The sequence below is a fragment of the Columba livia genome, chromosome 2 (assembly GCF_036013475.1).
Source record: "Columba livia isolate bColLiv1 breed racing homer chromosome 2, bColLiv1.pat.W.v2, whole genome shotgun sequence".
Taxonomy (NCBI): Eukaryota; Metazoa; Chordata; class Aves; order Columbiformes; family Columbidae; genus Columba; species Columba livia.
Genome location: NC_088603.1, coordinates 120,688,737 through 120,706,450, shown reverse-complemented (window position 1 = coordinate 120,706,450; position 17,714 = coordinate 120,688,737). Strand labels below are relative to the sequence as shown.

The 17,714-nt window shown below is 40.7% G+C and overlaps 1 protein-coding gene across 2 annotated transcripts in view; it reads left to right on the top strand.

Moving 5' to 3' along the window:
* Window positions 1-2,608: 2,608 nt before the first annotated feature.
* The window catches only part of ALKAL1 (ALK and LTK ligand 1), a 39,263-nt gene continuing 24,157 nt past the window's right edge, over window positions 2,609-17,714 (top strand). The window contains exons 1-2 of one of the 2 annotated variants that reach the window (XM_065053533.1): window positions 2,609-2,973; window positions 3,898-4,241. In XM_065053533.1, coding sequence (XP_064909605.1) covers window positions 3,908-4,241 — 334 coding nt within the window. In that variant the 5' untranslated portion in view covers window positions 2,609-2,973; window positions 3,898-3,907. The remainder of the gene's footprint in view (window positions 2,974-3,897; window positions 4,242-17,714) is intronic. The other variant, XM_065053532.1, reaches the window with a different exon arrangement.

The following is a 17,714-nucleotide window of genomic DNA, read 5'->3' as shown; positions in this document are numbered from 1 at the left end:
AAAAAAAAAATAATAAAAAAAAGTCCTGGTAACAAATGAAGCAAACAACATATTTGTTTGGTTTAATTTAAAACAGTAACTAAGAAACAGTTTATTGCCCTCTGGATGGCTATAATGTCAATTCAAGGAAAGAAGGATGCAACTCTTCTGAAGGAGTGAAGTAAATGACAGTATAGATAAAGAAAGGTAGAACTGGGTGGCTCACAATGGTAAAGGGCCTAGTTCTGTTCCAACATGATGCTTTAAAACTCTAAATCCTCATCATGTAAGATGAAAAGCAAAGTGTAATGTCCTTAGTATTTGTATCTTAGAAATCCACTGCATGTGGGTGACATATTTGACTACCTTTGCTCAAGGTCACAAACTTTCCTAAACTAGCAGTTCCAGGATGTTGTAAATCAAGATTGGATAGTCTGTTACAGCAGTCTGCAGACCTCTTAGATCTTTTTTGGGGATGTAGGGGACAGAAGTGGACATGTTTGCTTGACTTTTCCAACATTGCTCTCAATTCTTGTAAGAATTCTGCTACCTGCCTCAAACAGACACCCAATAAAGACTTTGATTTTTCATGAGCAGAAAAAATATTCTGTCAACAGCGCTACATAGATTCCCTTCCTTTGTGACCTGCACCCAGGTCTTAAAGAAGACGCAAACCAAATCTATGACTAGTTATGAGGGTGGGCAGAGGTGCTCGAGTCAAGGTAATATTTTGGTTATTTCTAGAGGAGAAATCAGTCCTATTCTGTGGTGGCAATATGTGTTTCTGAGGACAAAATAAAAACAAACAAACAAAAATGCTGAGAAACTTCTGGTTTGTTTTGGAGTGGGTAAATTAACATGCTGCCTTATTTCACAATTTATTGCTCCTCTCTCTTTTCCTCTTCACTCAATGTAACCATCAGCTTGACCAGATAAAACTCCTTATATGCTCCCAATAAAGAGGTACAAGCAGGAAGTCATGTAGTGAGAAAGAGGTTGACATTGTATGGTCCTGCACGTCAGATGGGCAATACAAATACAGATTGGGTGGAGAGTGGATTGAGAACAGCCCTGAGGAGAAGGACTTGGGGGTGTTGGTTGATGAAAAGCTTAACATGAGCTGACAATGAAGCCCAGAAAGCCAACCATATCCTGGACTGCATCAAAAGAAACATGGCCAGAAGGTTGAGGGAAGTGATTCCTCTCTTTACTCCACTCTGGTGAGAACCCACCTGGAGTACTGAATCCAGCTTTAGATATCCCAACATATGAGGGACATGAACCTGCCCAAGTCCAGAGGAGGGACATCAAGATGATCAGAGGGCTGGAGTATCTCTCCTATGAAGACAGACTGAGAGAGCTGGGGTTGCTCAACCTGGAGAAGAGAACACTCTGAGCAGACCTGATAACAGCCATCTAAAAGGGACCTACAAGAAAGCTGGAGAGGGGCTTTTTACAAGGGCATGTGGTGATAGGACAAGGGGAAATGGCTTTAAACTGAAAGAGGGTAGATTCAGATTAGGTACAAGGAATAAATTCTTCATCATGAGGGTGCTGAGGCACTGGAACAGGCTTCCCAGAGAAGCTGTGGATGCCCCATCCCTGGGGGTGTTCAAGGCCAGGCTGAATGGGGCTTTGAGGAACCTGATCTCGTGGAAGGTGTCCTTGCCCATGGCAAGTGGGTTAGAATTAGGCCATCTTTAAGGTCCCTTCCAACCCAAACCATTCTATGATTCCCTTCTGTTACTCTGGGAATACAGAGGTCAAACCAGTTTAACTAGTGCTGTACACTGACCTCTAAAACAACCTGTGTGATAAAACCCTTTGTAACACTTCATGAAGTAAATTTCGTTTTATCCCTGATGTCTGTGGTATCACATTCTGGAAAGCTGAGTGAGGATGGCACAAGAGTAGGAGGATGTGGGGAAGAAGCTGACTTCCCATCATCATCAATGGCACAGCCCCTGTGAGATACAGCCCTGCATGTGTGCTGCCTGAGATAAGCAGAGAAGGGGATGAATTGCAGAATTTTGGAAAAGAAACAGAGTTTGTAGGAAAATGTCATATGTCAGACATGCAGAATAGTTTAAATCCCTTTCAGATCCAAACTCCTCGTTTTCACATATTCGGGGATGTCTCAAATACTTTTCATTTTTATCCCACTCTTATTAAGTAAATATCTTAATAAGACTTTCCGACAAAGAGTTACACTTGAAAATTCTGTTAAAATGTGAAATATAGCCTGGTATAATTTTCAAATTTGTATTTCTTTTCAATCTACACCCAGATCACTGGTATGCACTGCTCTCTGAAAGTCAAGATCTCATTTACTAAATATTTGCTTACACTTTTATGGCTTTTGGAGGCAAGTTTTGGAGAAACAGACTTTTACAAGGTCCCTAGTTTGTGATTTCACCCGCCAAAGACAGTCTACAACTTTCCTTGCCAACAAAACAGAAACAAATTTATACACACTTTAGGCTTCCCTCACAGCTTCTTTGTTCAATCAAAAAGGGGGGGAAAATAGTTCTCTTGCTGTATTCCCAAGGGAATCTCACTAAGTTAAAGCACATCTTAATCTCTTGAGCCGGCAGCTTTATTAGTAAGCGTTTCCCAGTCCTCAGGGAAATCTAATTTCACAAATAGATCAGAGCCACTTCAAACGCAGCTTTCAATTGCCATCCACCGGGGGACAAACGGGGAGGAGGAAGTTTGTCAGAAAAGACCTTCTCTGAGCCCAAGAGTGATTACCAGAGGTGTCTCCATCGACTGCCACCCACCTAAAGTCGATAGTACTCAAATGAGTACACCGGTGCGGACTATATAAGAGAAGTGCATGGCCCTGGAGAGCGCATCTCCCCTTTCCGGGCGCAGCACCGACATCCCCGCTCCGTGCCCGGCGGAGCCTCTGCGGGGACACGGGCTCTCCGGCGACGGCGGAGGAAGTCTCTCCCCAGCCCGAAGGCACTCAACGAGACCTGCCTCCGCTTGAAGGTGAGCAGCCGCCCGCTGGCCCTTCCGAGGGGACCTTTGGCGTGGAGTGGGGGGGTGTCGCTGCCCCACTACAGCGAAGCCTGAGTCGCTCCCCGGTGTCTCCCCGGGTTTGCCGTGCGCCCCGGAGACGGCGGAGGGAGGGAGATCCCGGAGCCGTCGGGGAGAGCCGGTTCCCTTGCCGGTCCTATTAACTCCTTCGCCCGAGAGGATTTGCAAGGGAGGCCAAGTATGAAACAGTTTGCAAATAACAGAATTTTCCTCCCTCCCCCTTAATCCTAACCGTTTGCTATAATTAGAATAGCTTACTTAGGGGCATTAAGCACTACTCTCGAAGCCTCAGCCTGTTGTAATTGTTTTTGCCCTTTACACCCTGATTTGCAGCAGTTCCCTGTGTAACCCCCAACGGAACTCCATCCAGTTGTCCGTCCATAGGCTCTCGCCCGAAAACCGCCCTGTGGCACTGCCCGGGCTCTGGCGGGGGGGTAGGCTGCCCCGCGGGGACTCCCCCGCCGCCTCGCTCCGCCGGCGGAGGAAGGAGGTGACGGCAGGCGCGGGAACGCCGGAGGCAAAGGGACCCAGCAAATCCCTTACAAAGCCCCGGACCGCAAATATGTGCGGCGGGTTTAATACCCTTCCCCTAATCCGAGCCTGTAAATGCGCCCTCCGGGGAGCTGGGCGAGCGCGGCGGGGCAGATCGGGGGCTGGCGAGGAGGTGCAGCGGGGCCAGCCGGAGGCGGCCCGTCGGGTCGCCGCCTCCGCTGCCTCTCCGTGGGGCTTCGCCCGACCAGGCCGTGCGGGAGCAGCGGGCGGGATCCCATCGCCTCCGCACCCGCGGGGGTGCCACCGGGCTCGGCATGGGGGGCGGGCGGGCGGGATGCGGGCCGGGCCCGGCGCTGACCGCCTTCGCTTTCTGCCTCCTCCCAGCGCCGCAGAGATGCGAGGGGCGAAGAAACACCACGCGCTGCCTGCCATCGTGCTCCTGCTGCTGGCCTCAGCCCCGCCGTCGCTGGGAGCCGAGGGCCGGGACGTGCCCGCCGCCGGAGCAGAGCGGGGGGAGCTCCTCGACCTCCTCCTCCAAGCCCTGGGCGACGACGGCCGCCCGCTGCCGCCTCGCCCGCCGCGGCGGGACCGGGTGATCTCCCGGCGGTATAGCGGCGGAGGCTCCCCGCCGCCCGACTCCCGCGCCATCGCCGCCGCCCCCCGGCCGCCCCCGGCCGTCGCCGCTGCCCCACCTCCCCCGCGGCTCTTCGTAGCCGCTCGCCACGGAGGTAAGAGCCACCGCGCTGCCCCGCGCAGGGAGCCCAGGGATGCAGTCCCCTCCGGGTCCTGTCCCGGCCGCCTCCTCCGAGGGCCAAGCCCGACGGCTCCTCCATTGCGCCATCCCGCTGCAGGCAGGAAGGGGTGAGAGGAGGTGCGCTCCCCACGTCCGAGGAGGCAGCCCCCGGGGAAGTTTCTGCCTTTGCTGGGGTCGAGCCCCACTGAGGGCAGCACAGCCCAGCTCCACTCCCCGGCAGTTCAGCTGTGGGAGTATGCGAGACACGGGGCAGGAGAGGGTCACTCGGGCTTCAGCACCTGCTGGGAGGTCAGTTGTGGCTGCGGTTGATCGACAGTCCCTCTGAGGCAGACCTCCCAAGTTCCCTATGTTGCAACGCAACCAGCACTGAGGGAGCCCCGTTTCTCCCCAAACTTAGGACTGCTCTTCTGATTTGAATAAAGAGGAAAAATGAGTAATCTGAGAGATAGATGCCTGGACTTATTCCTTTTAACTTCCTCTTCAACTTGACTGATTCCCATCTGATGCATTTTTCTAGTGTTGCAGGGACAGGTGCAGGAGACCTGGACTGTGCTGGGCATGGGGGCTTGTTTCACCTTCCAGAGGATTTGGATAGGGTAGGGAGCCATATCCAGCACTGGCACAGGTCAGTCCTGGCTGCGACAAGCAGATGATATTCACAGACTGTGCTTGGTCAGGAGACCACTCTGCAGGTCACCTCTGCTGCAACTAGTTTTGATGCAGAGCCATGCAAAACATTTCCTACTAGAGTGGAGCTGCCCAAGGGCCTTGTGTGGGTTAGAATTGGCCAGTTCAGCAAGAAGGAGATTATAGTGACTGTCTTTTGGCTGTAGAGGGAAATTAGGGAAGTTTGGTTTCTTAGGGATTTGAGTCCCTGGAGGGCTGTGTCCCTTGTGGCTGATGGCTGGTAACAGGTGAAATTGAGATGCAACTCTCCTAGGTCACACTGGTAGACATGCTTTTCTCTGTCCAGTGGTCTAATTTAAAGGAAATTAAACGTCATTTTGGAAAAACTTGAAGCCAGCTGACAAGTTCAGAAGTTAGTAGGTGAGTAACTGATTGGTATGGCAGGCCCTTGTACAGTGAGATTGTTGCACAGTCTAAGGAAACTGGACTGAAAAAAAGACAAATCAAGCAAAAAGGTAGTTAATGTTCTGGCTTTGGAAGCTTCTGCTGAGTGTGATCTGCCCCAAGTACCAAGTAAGGGGTTGTGGTGTCCCAATGAACTTCCAGATATTCCTGCTTTTTCAAAAGCATTAAGTTTCTGGTAGTAAAGGGAAAGCTACCCCAAACCAGATTGCTACAGATTTGTCTTCTGACTGGAAAAGATGCTTCTGGTTATCAACATGACTGGTCATGAGTGGTTACTTACTATGACTTGAATTCTTTGTGTGCTGTGAGCAAACCCTCAGTGTACACTTTTCCATGAAAAAAATGTAAAAGGGTCTTTTCAAGGTAGAATACATGAAGCCTTTTCAAGAGAATAAAAGTATAAACCTGAGAGCAACAGTTACTGGTATCAGGTGTCTCGAGGAAAAAGTCTATTGTGGACAACAGTATCTCCCATTTGAGATGTTTACTCCTAACTAATGATTGTATTGAGCTCTGAAATAGAAAGTATAAATATGTAATAACATTTATATAACTTTGAAATGAAATTTTCTTGAATTCATCAGTGCTACACATAATAAGGCTTTGTTTTCTATTAATTGTTAGTTTTAGTAACTATATTGTATACAAAAGGAGTGAAACCGCTGGACACACTTAGAGAAGTTCTCCAGTTGTCCCTGGTGTAGGTACATTGTCCAACGGGCAGCCACAAAGGTAGCTTTCTCTCCAGCCTGGAAAGGGCACATCTGCAGTTTAAGTAACAGCCAAGTTTTCATATTAATTCAATTTTTTATAAGGTAGAGGAAGGTTACGAATTAGTACCAGTTGTGATGGTGTGAGTTTGTTTTTTGAGGCAGAGAACTGTAACAAAGCTTTTCTTACAAGTCAGCAACTCTTTTCATATAACGCCAGTCACCAACAAATTAACAGCGACTTTTTACCCTGGCTGGTAGTGCCTACCCGAGTGTCAGCCAAGGAGAATGGCTCATCTTCCCATTGGTCACGAAAGGCATTGTATTAAGCAGAGTACTCAGAGAAGCATTTAAAACTGGAGTTATTTTTCTGAGTTGTCTGTTGCTGAAAATCAAACCCAGGTGTCTGATTTAAAAGAAAGCTGAGCAGCTCAGTTGCTTCTGTTTGAAACAAAAAGCACCCAGAACAGTGCTATATACAAAACAGCATGCAAGAAGCATAATTTCTGTGTGTTTTATCTCTTTTTCTGAGGATGTTATTCTGTATTATCAATGAGCTGAATACAAGAGGGCTGAAATATGAGTCCCGTCCTGTTCTTTCTCTCAAGACCAGTTTCAGCTTTAGACTAACCACATGATGAGCTAATTCAACTCACTGAGCCACACCTCCCCATACACATTTATTTTGTTTTATTTCATTGTAGGGGCTTAATTAGCTGTTTGCATAGTGAGGAGAGATGGCCTAGAGAGCCACCGAGTGAATTTTAGGAGCAGCACAGGGCAAGTGGCTGCAACACATGACCAGGGGAGAGGTTTGAGAGGGGATGGGACCTCTCTCCTTACTGCAATGGGGACCTGCTTATTTAGCCCAGGCCATAATGGCATCATAAGGTGTCTTCAATGAGGTTGGAAGAGGAAAGGTGAGAGACTAATTGTCAGACATCCTACATGTACCACTCAGTTATAGATACGTAAATAAGATGTAAAAGCAAGAGTGGCTGGTCTGTGGTGCCCCGTGTGAATGTGGCATGCAGGCAATCCAAGGACAGGTCCTGGGCTAGAGCTGTGTCACGGGAATAACAGCTGCACTCTACTTCATGTAGTTTTCACTGGGGGGCAAAGGGACACGAGAGCACTGAAATAGGATGGACACACAAACCCATCCTGTTGTGTTTGGGCAATGGGCTTCTGTAACCTGCCTGGAAACAACTCTCCAGGTCTTTTTTTTTTCCCTTAATAATCAGGGGTATCTTCTGTGTCGTGTGCTTCTTGGCCATATGAAGGTTTCTGTCATGTATCTTGTAGGACCCAGACAGACATTCACATATGCAATAAAGATGCCAGTTTCACCATCACTTTATCAGTCTTAACTTCTTATCCCTCTTATCCCTCCGTGTTCAAAAGTCTTATCTCACACAGATCTGTCCCTGTTTTTCTTGGTGACCTGATTAATGAGACTGAGCATTTACTCTGAAGGGTGTATTCAGAAGAAATAATGTATTCTAACTAACCAAAAGCAATCTTCATCTTTGGTAGGATTTCTGGTAGGATGTCACTAAAAATACAAGTTGTTCCTTTGAATTATTGTTTCTAGTGTATCTAGTGGGATTAAATTTTCTGTCACAACAACATCCTTTACTTGCCTGATTTCCATGAAGTTTCTGTGCTTGAGTGTGGTGTTTTGTTGTTTGTGTTTTTTTTTCATTTGTTTGTGTTTTTTATTTGTTTGTTTCGGTTTTTGTTTTGTTTTGTTTTTTTTTCCACTGAGAAGAGTCTCATAAAGTTTTTAAGCTTACTTATGAAAGCTCCTCAATGGGCAATCTTTTCATAATTATTTTCTATTTCTGATGCGTGTGGCAATTTTTTTTATGAAGAACCCAAATATGGATTTTTCAGAAAGAGAGGATTCAGTATCAGATTATTCTTGAATGTTACATTGGGGCAACTAGAATAGTTTGTCATTCTTCTCAGATTTTCTTTGTTACTTTTATCCAAACACTTTATGAAGAATAAAAATGGCTTCCATGTAATTAGATCTAAATAAGTCTTAGGAAATAAATAAGTCTGCATTAACTGTTCTTTCCTTACATATTCCACACAACAGTGGAGAAATGGGCTATCTAAAGTTACAGGGGGTAAGGGGCTGGAATTTGCCTTTGTGCTGGGGGACCAGCAAGACATTTTAAAACATTTTGATTAGCTATTTTTCAAGTATGAAAGAATGAAGATAAATATTGCTCTCAATTTACTAGTATGTTCAAATGAGCCTCCTGAGCCTACCTACTTCAGGTTTAGAATAACATATCTGAGAAGAGAATTTGGCTTGCAAACTATTTGAACTTTGAGGTTAGAGTTAAGAGATCAGTTTTATGCCAAAATTTCTTACAAATCAGCAGAAGAAAACCATAAGTTGTCCCACGACATGGTACTAATTTAACGGTTATTCATAATTAGTTAGATTTGAAAGATAAGTTTGAGGTTTAGTTTACAGTTGAATCAAAAACTTGTAGCCTTATGTAAAGCATAAGAAAAGTTTTGTTCCTTTTACTCAATTAGAAAACCTCCTGTGAGTGTAGTGATAGTTACACCTGGAAGTCCCTAATTCTGCAGGACATACTGTGCCAGATACTAAACTACTTCAGTGAATGTAATTACAGATCTGGAATAAAAAAGGAGACCACTGAGGAATGTAAACCTGGTCTCTAGGAAATTGAAATATGTAGTACAGCATAACACAGAGTTCTCTGTAATAGTTATGTTTTGTCAGGTTATTATTCCTACTAATAAAATAGGGGGTGTTTAATTTATCTATCTATTTATTTATTTATTTATTTACTTACTTACTTACTTACTTTTAGTATATTGTGTGAAGAGGAATTGCTGGGCATTCAGGAGGCTTAAAAGAAGATGAGAGTTAATAAAGATTATATTCTCCAAAATCACATGTTAATCAAAACACACATTACCTTAGAAAGTAGCAAAACAGTGGATAAAATTTATTTAAAAGAAGAACAACTGTAATATCAAAAAATGCAAATCAGTTTTGTTGGCTTACAGTAATTATTCCTGATTCCACATCTGAAAGTTTTTGAATAAATTATTTTTACAGTGAAGTTACTGGGTAGGCTTTTCTGGAAAAGAACCAGGCAAACATATTTTGCTTTTAGAGGCTTAATATAATCTATATTCCAAATGGCTAAGGGACTTATTTTTCTTTATTTTTGTTGTGATAGACATAATAGGCAAATAAATTATAACTCTGCATATTCAAGATCTAGTAGTTAAAAGAAAATATATTCTCATAAGTTAACAAACTCAATGGATCATCAGACATTGCTCCTCTCAGCAGAACATCTATATGGCAGTCTCCATGGAAGAGTGCAACTAGTTTGGGTACTGGAACCAGTTTAGTTGCGACAGGGGACCATGCTGCCTGAGCTAATGGTTACTGAGGCAGGATCGGAGGGGCTGAAAGGCTCTCAGAACACCATGATGCAGAAATATGAACAGTCCCAATGAGTTCTGTGAAAATCATGATGATCTCTGCTGGTACCAAGATTAGGCGTCGGTTCTACCCCTAAATTACAAGTAGACAGGATAGGTTTTTGTTATATAGTACTTCATTTGGGTGAGGAAGAAAAATTACTTTTTATTAAATGTATCAATAGTAATTTGATCTCAAAGCCATCCTTAAATTTTCTCTGTTAATTTCTCCTAAATGAGCTGATATTGGCTGCTTTTTAATGACCTGTTACTTACAGTCTCCTGTAAAAAATACATAGTTCCAGACATCAATATGTTTAATTCTGACAAGTGCAGACAATGAGCCTTGATTTACTGCCTTTCATTTAGGCCAGCTGTTACTTATCACTAGCATTTCCTTCCAGAAAGTGTTACTTTTGTGTTCCCCAAACTGGAAGATGTCCGATATCTCAGTGCTTCTAGTTTGCGTACTGACTTTCTTAGTTCCTAATGTAATGATTTCCCAAATGCTGCAGAGTGTATATTCCTTCAACCCTCAGTTCCTTGCAAGTTGTGTCCAACTCCTTCATGCTTGTGATGCCTTCATGACCTGTAACCCTGCTGCTATATTTCTTTCCTTGAATGCTTGGGTTTTTAAGTGTATCGTGTGATGTGCCTTGTAATAGCAATATTGTGTGTTTGGCAAACACAACTGTCAGGCAGTAGAGCTAGGCCACTGAACAGAGGGCATCTGAAATCTAGGATGAGCCAGAAATCTTCCACAATGGAGAATATAAAGCCCATGCACCAACCCTGACAGCTAATGAGTGAGAGAGCAAATACAACCTACATGTTACCTATAATACATGTTACTTACATGGAGGGTTAAAATATAAAGAAGTCCATCAAAGGAGTCCTTCAAATAAAATGGGGCTCTTCTCTCATTTCCATTAATCACAATGCGAACTGAGGGTGCTTGATGCCTTACAGTATCGACCTGACACTTTGCGTTCTTGTGGCACACAAAGGGAAAAACCTTATGGAAGTGGAGGATGCTGGACAGCAAACATTTTGGATGGCAGTATGCCATGCTGGGAGTAAGATAGGACATCAGCATAAGGAAAAGTTTGTTTTTTTGTTGTTGAGCTATTGCATACAAAAAGTCAATGATGTTTTCTTTATCCAGTATGAGGAGATCTTCTGGGTTTTGTTTTAGTTGTATATAATATTTTTATAAAAAGTGTATTTAGCATTACCAAAGACACAATTACAAACATGCACAGTTCTAGTCCCAGAAAAGTGAATGTAAGAATTTTGCTGAATTACACCACAATTGGACCTGAAGTACACCAGGACTCCTCCATATACAGGGGAGTAAATAAAAAGTTTCATGTCAAAGTATATCCATGTGCATAACAGTCTGTAACTCAGGAAATATAGCTTGCATTTTGAATTAGTCTAGCTGTGAGCAAACCAAAGAGTTGATATGTTTCATATTTTTTTCTTTAGTGTAGACACAATTTGATTGTTCAATCAAAAAAGAATGGTAGGTCTCTGTGTTTTACTGGTTTGTTATTTCAAATGTAAGTATGCTGGGGAAGGCTTCTGAGAGGTGGGAGAATGGTAGTGCACAGGTGTAAGGCTTTGCAGTACATTTATTTTTTGGGAAACAGGCTGTAATCTTGAGAACACACGGTTCTATGTCTGGAGATGATTTTGATTTTCAAATACGTATACAGGGAGAAAGATTTAAAAAGATGAGAAGTGTAATTATCCACATATATATATATATATATAGGTACACACACTCATCTTCTAATAGGTTGGTTTGGGGGGCAATTTAAGGGAGAACAATCTGGTCTTTGGACCTACACATGATTTGAAAGTCCAAAACATGGTATGTAAATGTAGAGTGTATTTTCCAAAGTGCTTAAAACAGCATAAAAAATATTGCATAGTAGTAGTCACTGTGCAAAGCTATAAACAAATCATCATAATCAGTGAGGGACCTGGGTAAGAGACAGCATCTAGGAAAATCACCACTGGAAGGCTGCAAAGGAGTACCGCGTTCCACATGTAAAGCACATGTAGTGTCACTGTCTGATTTGGAATAATTTTATTTTTACAGAAGATCTCTCCAAGTGACCAGAAAGTAGTTTGTAGCGGGGGGTGGGGGGGTGGAATATCCCCCTTATTAACACTTATCTGTTTCCTAGAGAACTAAAATTTTCAGTGGTATTCACCTAGTACTTTTCATTGAAGTTAAAAAAAAAATACTGAAAGGTGAGCAAATTTTATGCTACTGTTTTGTAAGACTTGTTTTAAAACATACCAAGTAAGTGAACTTTAATAGCCATTGCAAATACCTTCTCTTTCAGAAAAAGCAGTCAGCTGATGTTGTACTGACAAATGCATGTTTTTTGATGATTTGTTGCATACATTTGGTTTTGATGATGAGGGAGAATATTAAATAAATTAAATTAAATATTATTAAAGCAGACTGTTAGAAAATAATGTAGTGGTTTGTGAATGTATGCACACATGAGCAGTATTATACAGAGTGAGATACAATTTTTTTTAGTTGGAAAAATATACATCCTCTGGGACATTTTGTTTGTTTTGACACTTAATCCACTGCATATACTCTCTGACTATGAGACCACAACCGAAACTTAGCTCTGGGGAAGAAAACATGTCAAAACGAAACTTACAAAATGACCAGAAATCAGGTGAAGACATGATGGAAAGATTTTGCTGGAAAAGGTGTAGCCGATCTCCTGTGTTAGCCTCAGCTGATGGTTAGGCTTTTCTATTCAATTTAAGGATGCATGCTATATTTTGTCACATGTGGATTAGACATTACCACTTCAGTGGAAGTCCTACAGGCTATTCATTTGTGTTTGGGGCATTTTTAATGTCAGTTAATTGGAAAACAGTTGCTCCAGTGAGAGAATTGATTAACTATTGATTACGTACTGAGGGTGCAATTCTTTAGGGTATAAACAAGATTTAACACATGAAGCATCCAAAGGTTTGATTGGTTAGTGATCATTTTTATATTCTCCTATGTTTTATTATGTCTGCTGGGCAAAAAGTCATTGATGTGCAATGCTCTACTGATTTTATTAAAACAGCACGTAAAAATGTGTTTGTTTAATACAGACTTTGACATCAATGGAAAATACTGTTTGGAGCTACAAATTGTGGCTACTTTTTAATCCTAATATTTTGTTTTTAAAAATCCAATTAAAATGGTTACAAAATCAGAAAGCACATATGGTAAGGCACAACTTTACATACTAAGAATATTTAAACTTTTTTTGGTAATCTTTCTTTGTCAATTCAAGTAAATTTATTAGATTACATTTTAGTACATTTTCTTTTACTACATAATTCAGAATCTGCCTCTTTGGCTTGAAGGAAAATATATTTCAAGTTGCATGAGGAAAGTATTTATTGTCATGTTCCTTGCAGATTTTATAAAATTTCAGGAGTAACATGATGCAAATCTAATGAAGGTTTTTCTACTTATGTTTTCCTTTTCATTTGAGACTGTAACATAAAAGTGAGAAGCAAAATAAAGCCTGCTGGAAAGCAGTTAGGCACCATTTTTTCCTTAACCCTTACTGTATGTGATGTCAAGCTATATATGATGTGTTTCTGTAGAAGGAACCTTTGAAATGAAGCATTAGGAAATGCATCCTTATCAGTATATGTGGCAGTACTGGATATATGCACTAGATTAGTAAAACCCTTAAATCCCATTGGATTAAAATAGCTGAAGGAATAGCTGTGATGTTATTACTGTAATCGTGACAGAGTAATTGCTTTTTCTTTGTTAATGACATAGCATACCTAATGTGAGAGACTTGTCACTGACATTTTAATAATTTACTATTTAGTTTTAATCATATACAAGACTGTTTACATCTACATACACGTCTATGAACATCATAATAATCTTCTAACTTTGCAAGAAAATAAACTTTGTTCTTTTATGCTATGCTTGAGAATTATTTCAGAAAAATACTTTTAAGAAAAATTTATAATTTTGTCACCATCCAGTACTAGTACAACGGATGGGTCTCTTATCTCTAGATAAAGGCACAATAGCAACAGTGTTGTAGCTAAGTGACAGAGCCAGTCCCTTGATTACCATAGAAATGATGACCCACAGCACCTCATGCAGACTGCTGTAGGCATCAGTTTTTGCTGGCTTTCAATTTAGGCTTTGTATAATCTCTGACTGTTTCTCAGCTGCCATGTACAGATTATTTGCTGTCTTGGAACTGTAATGGTGTACATGAGCTTCTGGATGCTTCTGTCAGAATTCCCAGAATCAAGCAGGGTAAAACATTAAAAATAGAGTGTATCTATCTCACAATATTGATCCTATCAAGATGCAGTGAGGTGTCAGCTACTCTAGAGCTCTAGCAAATTTTGTCTGGAGTAGAAAGAGAATGTCTTGTGACATATTTAATCATAGAACTTATCTCGTCTTTATTATTATCTAATTCAGTGTCCTTAGGGTACTGACATTTAGACTGTTTCTGTCTCAGACAGCTATCTTGATTTCTGTGTGGGGTACTGTCCTACAAGAGACAAGGTTCAGTTTATGGAGAAAAAAGAAGATAAAAAAAGAAGAGAAAAAATAAGAGAAAAAATAAGAGAAAAAGTGTAATCTCTTCACACTTGGAATCCAAGTAGGAATGTTTTGTAATATTACAAGAAGGTCTTCTTTCCAAATTTAGCATTAAGATCTTTTAGACATGAAAGAGTTTTCAGATTCACATCCTTATCCTTCTCAGTCAGGTTCACAGAAAAATTGGGCTATTCAACAAAGGAAACTTAGGAAAAACAATTTTAGACCTTTTACAAGATGGACAAAGACTCATGGCCAAAACTTATAAATATGAGGATTTGTTGTGGTGTCCTGAGAAATCTTCTGGATTGGAAGAAAATCTAGAGCAGGCTCCGTTTTATGCTGTGAGCCTAAAGTCTGAATGGACCTGTTGGTTGGTACTAATTTAGCAAGAAGCCCCATAGAATTTGTGCTTCCCATTATTAGATCATAAATCCCCAAGTTTGCATTTAAAGTTAATATACACAGATTTCCTCCTTTTATTCATCAAGAAGACACTTTTCCAGATGTCAGGCGATTTTCAGACTTTCAGAAAAGAGATTACTACAAAATAAATAATTTGTGTTGGATAAGACCTTCACAGGCACAGCAAATTTAACACCTAGATGTATTGCTCATGAACAAGGTAACTGCATCACTTGCATGGTGGTGTTTTGCCATGTGTATGTACATGATTCAGCTGCGTGGGAATATAGAGGATCCCTTATCTAAGCTGCAGTCAGGCCTTTCAAAATCCTTAGAGCAGATCCATATTGCACATTTATACTGAAGTCCACTGACCCAGAAACGAGCAGAACCTTCAGAGAAGTTTTGCTGCTGCTTCTTTACTTCTGTCTGGGATAATTATACCTTTCTTGTCAGAGCAAGGAGTGAAACAAGGAGTAAATATGGAGATTAAATAATACTAACAAGATAAATGTTATCTTAAAATAGACAGAAATCCTCTTGAATATTGAGGGTAACAGTTGATTTTCTCTGCAGTTACACTCTCCAAGTACCAGAATACTATAACAGGGAGAGTAGTAGTGAAAAACAGAAAAACATTAAACTTGCTTTCTCCCAGGATATGGAAAGTGTTTTCTGGTTTTTATTTAAGGCCAACACTTTCTGCTCAACCCATTTTGGCCCACTGAAATGTATGGTTTGCATGTATTTTACACCTGGTTTTGATCCTCAAATATAAGCTCTCCAGTATCAGTTATGTCTAAATAGCTCACTATCTTTAATGCATTTATATGTGGCACTCAAAGAAAACATTTTGATCCCCATTATCACTAATAAAATGTCTCCTTATGTAACTGTGAGAGGGTAAAGTGACCTTAGCCTGAGTATAAACATTGCATATGTTCACTGGGAACACCTTTAAGATGGCAGTTTAGAATAAAGTACTTATAAGGGAGAAACAGTGTATTATTAATCTATTATGATAGTTCTGAATCTGTTCTAATTTGGAAAGAAATAGAAACATTTCTAAAATAAGTACAGGAAATATAGAGCACAATTGAACATTACAATTTGCACAGCAATCAACCTGGAGCCTATTCATATTTCAAAAGGAGCAGGGTCTAATTAAGCTCTGGCAAACTCAGTTCTATTTCCTTTCACTTAGATAGAGTTTGCCTATGTTTGTCACTGCTGAGTTTGGCTTGTATGCAGTTAAGCACATGTCATCAGTTTCATTCAAATGATTCGACAATTTCATATATTGCTTTTGATGTATTGCAGCTGTTCTTGTGTTTAATTTATGCAAATATTCTAGAATCTACATTTATTAGCAGCCATGATAGCTAAAACAGAATACTTGCATACAGAGCTGCAGAATTGCAAGAAGTGAATTTCCTCTTCAGATTTATAACTGTGTAGTCTCTATATCTCATTCTAAGAGTGGTTCTGCCTTCAGTCAAGAGCTCTCCAATAACTTTCCAGGAGTAATTTGGAGTTTCTGGATTCAAATGAAATATCTGCCTTGATAGTTTAATGATTTCAAATAGCTGATAGATGAATGAATGGAAATTGTTATCTGTTACAGAAAAAAAAAAAAAACAAAACCAAAAACCAAAACCTATGAATAGGAAAAGATAGTTTCAGTAAATAATGCCTTGAATAGTTTGATCAGTCTCACCTATATCTCTCATTATTTTCAGTGAATTATATTTTTGTAGTTTGGTGAACAATTAGTATTGTAATACATCTTTCCTCTTGGAAAGAGTGAAGTACGTATTCACAGCTTAGTATTCAAAATAACGAGGGTTTCATAATGCCATACATTTTCCTATTTGAATTGCTCAAGGGATAACCTAACGTGCTTATTAGAATCTCTTAGAAAAAAAAAGAGCTCTTTTGCATAAAGTCATGCATCAGGTCTGTAATTGTTATTTTGCTTTTCAAATAAGATATGTATTTCAGTGTTTTCCATGTTCACATCTGACAGAGGAGAAAAGAAGAAAAAGGGTGCTTTTGAATTATACATGTGTGTGGTGCTGTTCAAGAGGCTCGCCATGCAAAGCATAGTTGCTAAATGCTTTTTATTATTTCTTTTTCAAATGTAACACTTGTCAGAATATGTGAATCTAGATCTATACACATTCCAGTTCTAACTGTTTTCTAGAGTGCTCACTAATAATAATAGCAGAAAAGTAATCATATATACTACATTTGGCTTATTCCTTGATCCCACAGCATATTCTGATGGAAACAGGGATTTACAGAGTGGAAACAAAAAGAAAGCCATGCTTCTTAATGTTCTTTTGCAAAACAAATATAAAGGTCTCCACAGGCAAGGATTAACTAATACAAATATGCTTTCTGAGCAGCTATTGAAGAATTAGTAAGAAACATTATTATAGCTGAGTTCAAGATATTCAACCTTGTAAATATATCCTGTTATGATTTCATTACGGTTGGCTGAAGCCTTAGGAGAAGCCAGTGTTTCAACCTCTTTGTTCCAGTCTTAATGAATTATTGGAAAATGGCTGATTAGAAAGCATTGAATCAGAAGGGGCCACTGCATTCTGAATGTTACACTCTTTGATGTTGTTTACCTCCCAGGTTGAGTAATTTCCTTGGCCAAAAATCTTAATACACAGCTGTGGACCTGCTTTGCTGGGCCATTGTATCATGGTGCGTGTCTGGAAGTCAAATGTGCTAGGTAGCTATTTACTGAACATTGTAAGTCTTCATTGAAGCTAAGACCTTAGAAGAGGAGCTTTCCGTTCCAGAGAGCTCCAGATTTTAGGTAGTGAAACATGAGCACAGGCATAAGTGATTAGGATGTGAGTCCATCTCAAGACTAGAGTCGAATCCTTCACCAATTCCTTAAGGAAGTAAACATATTCAAAGGGGTGGATGGAGTATAAGTAACTGGTGTTATCTTCACAGTGGTTTAGTGTTGTTCCACTGCGATTCACATTTTCTAGCAGATCAGTTCCACTCTGCGATGTTGCCTAAAGTAAACTCAAACAAGAGCAGCAATAATCTACATCCCATGTTTTTAATCTCCATTAAACTAGTGTTATTTAAAGATTTTGTCATTGGGCACATC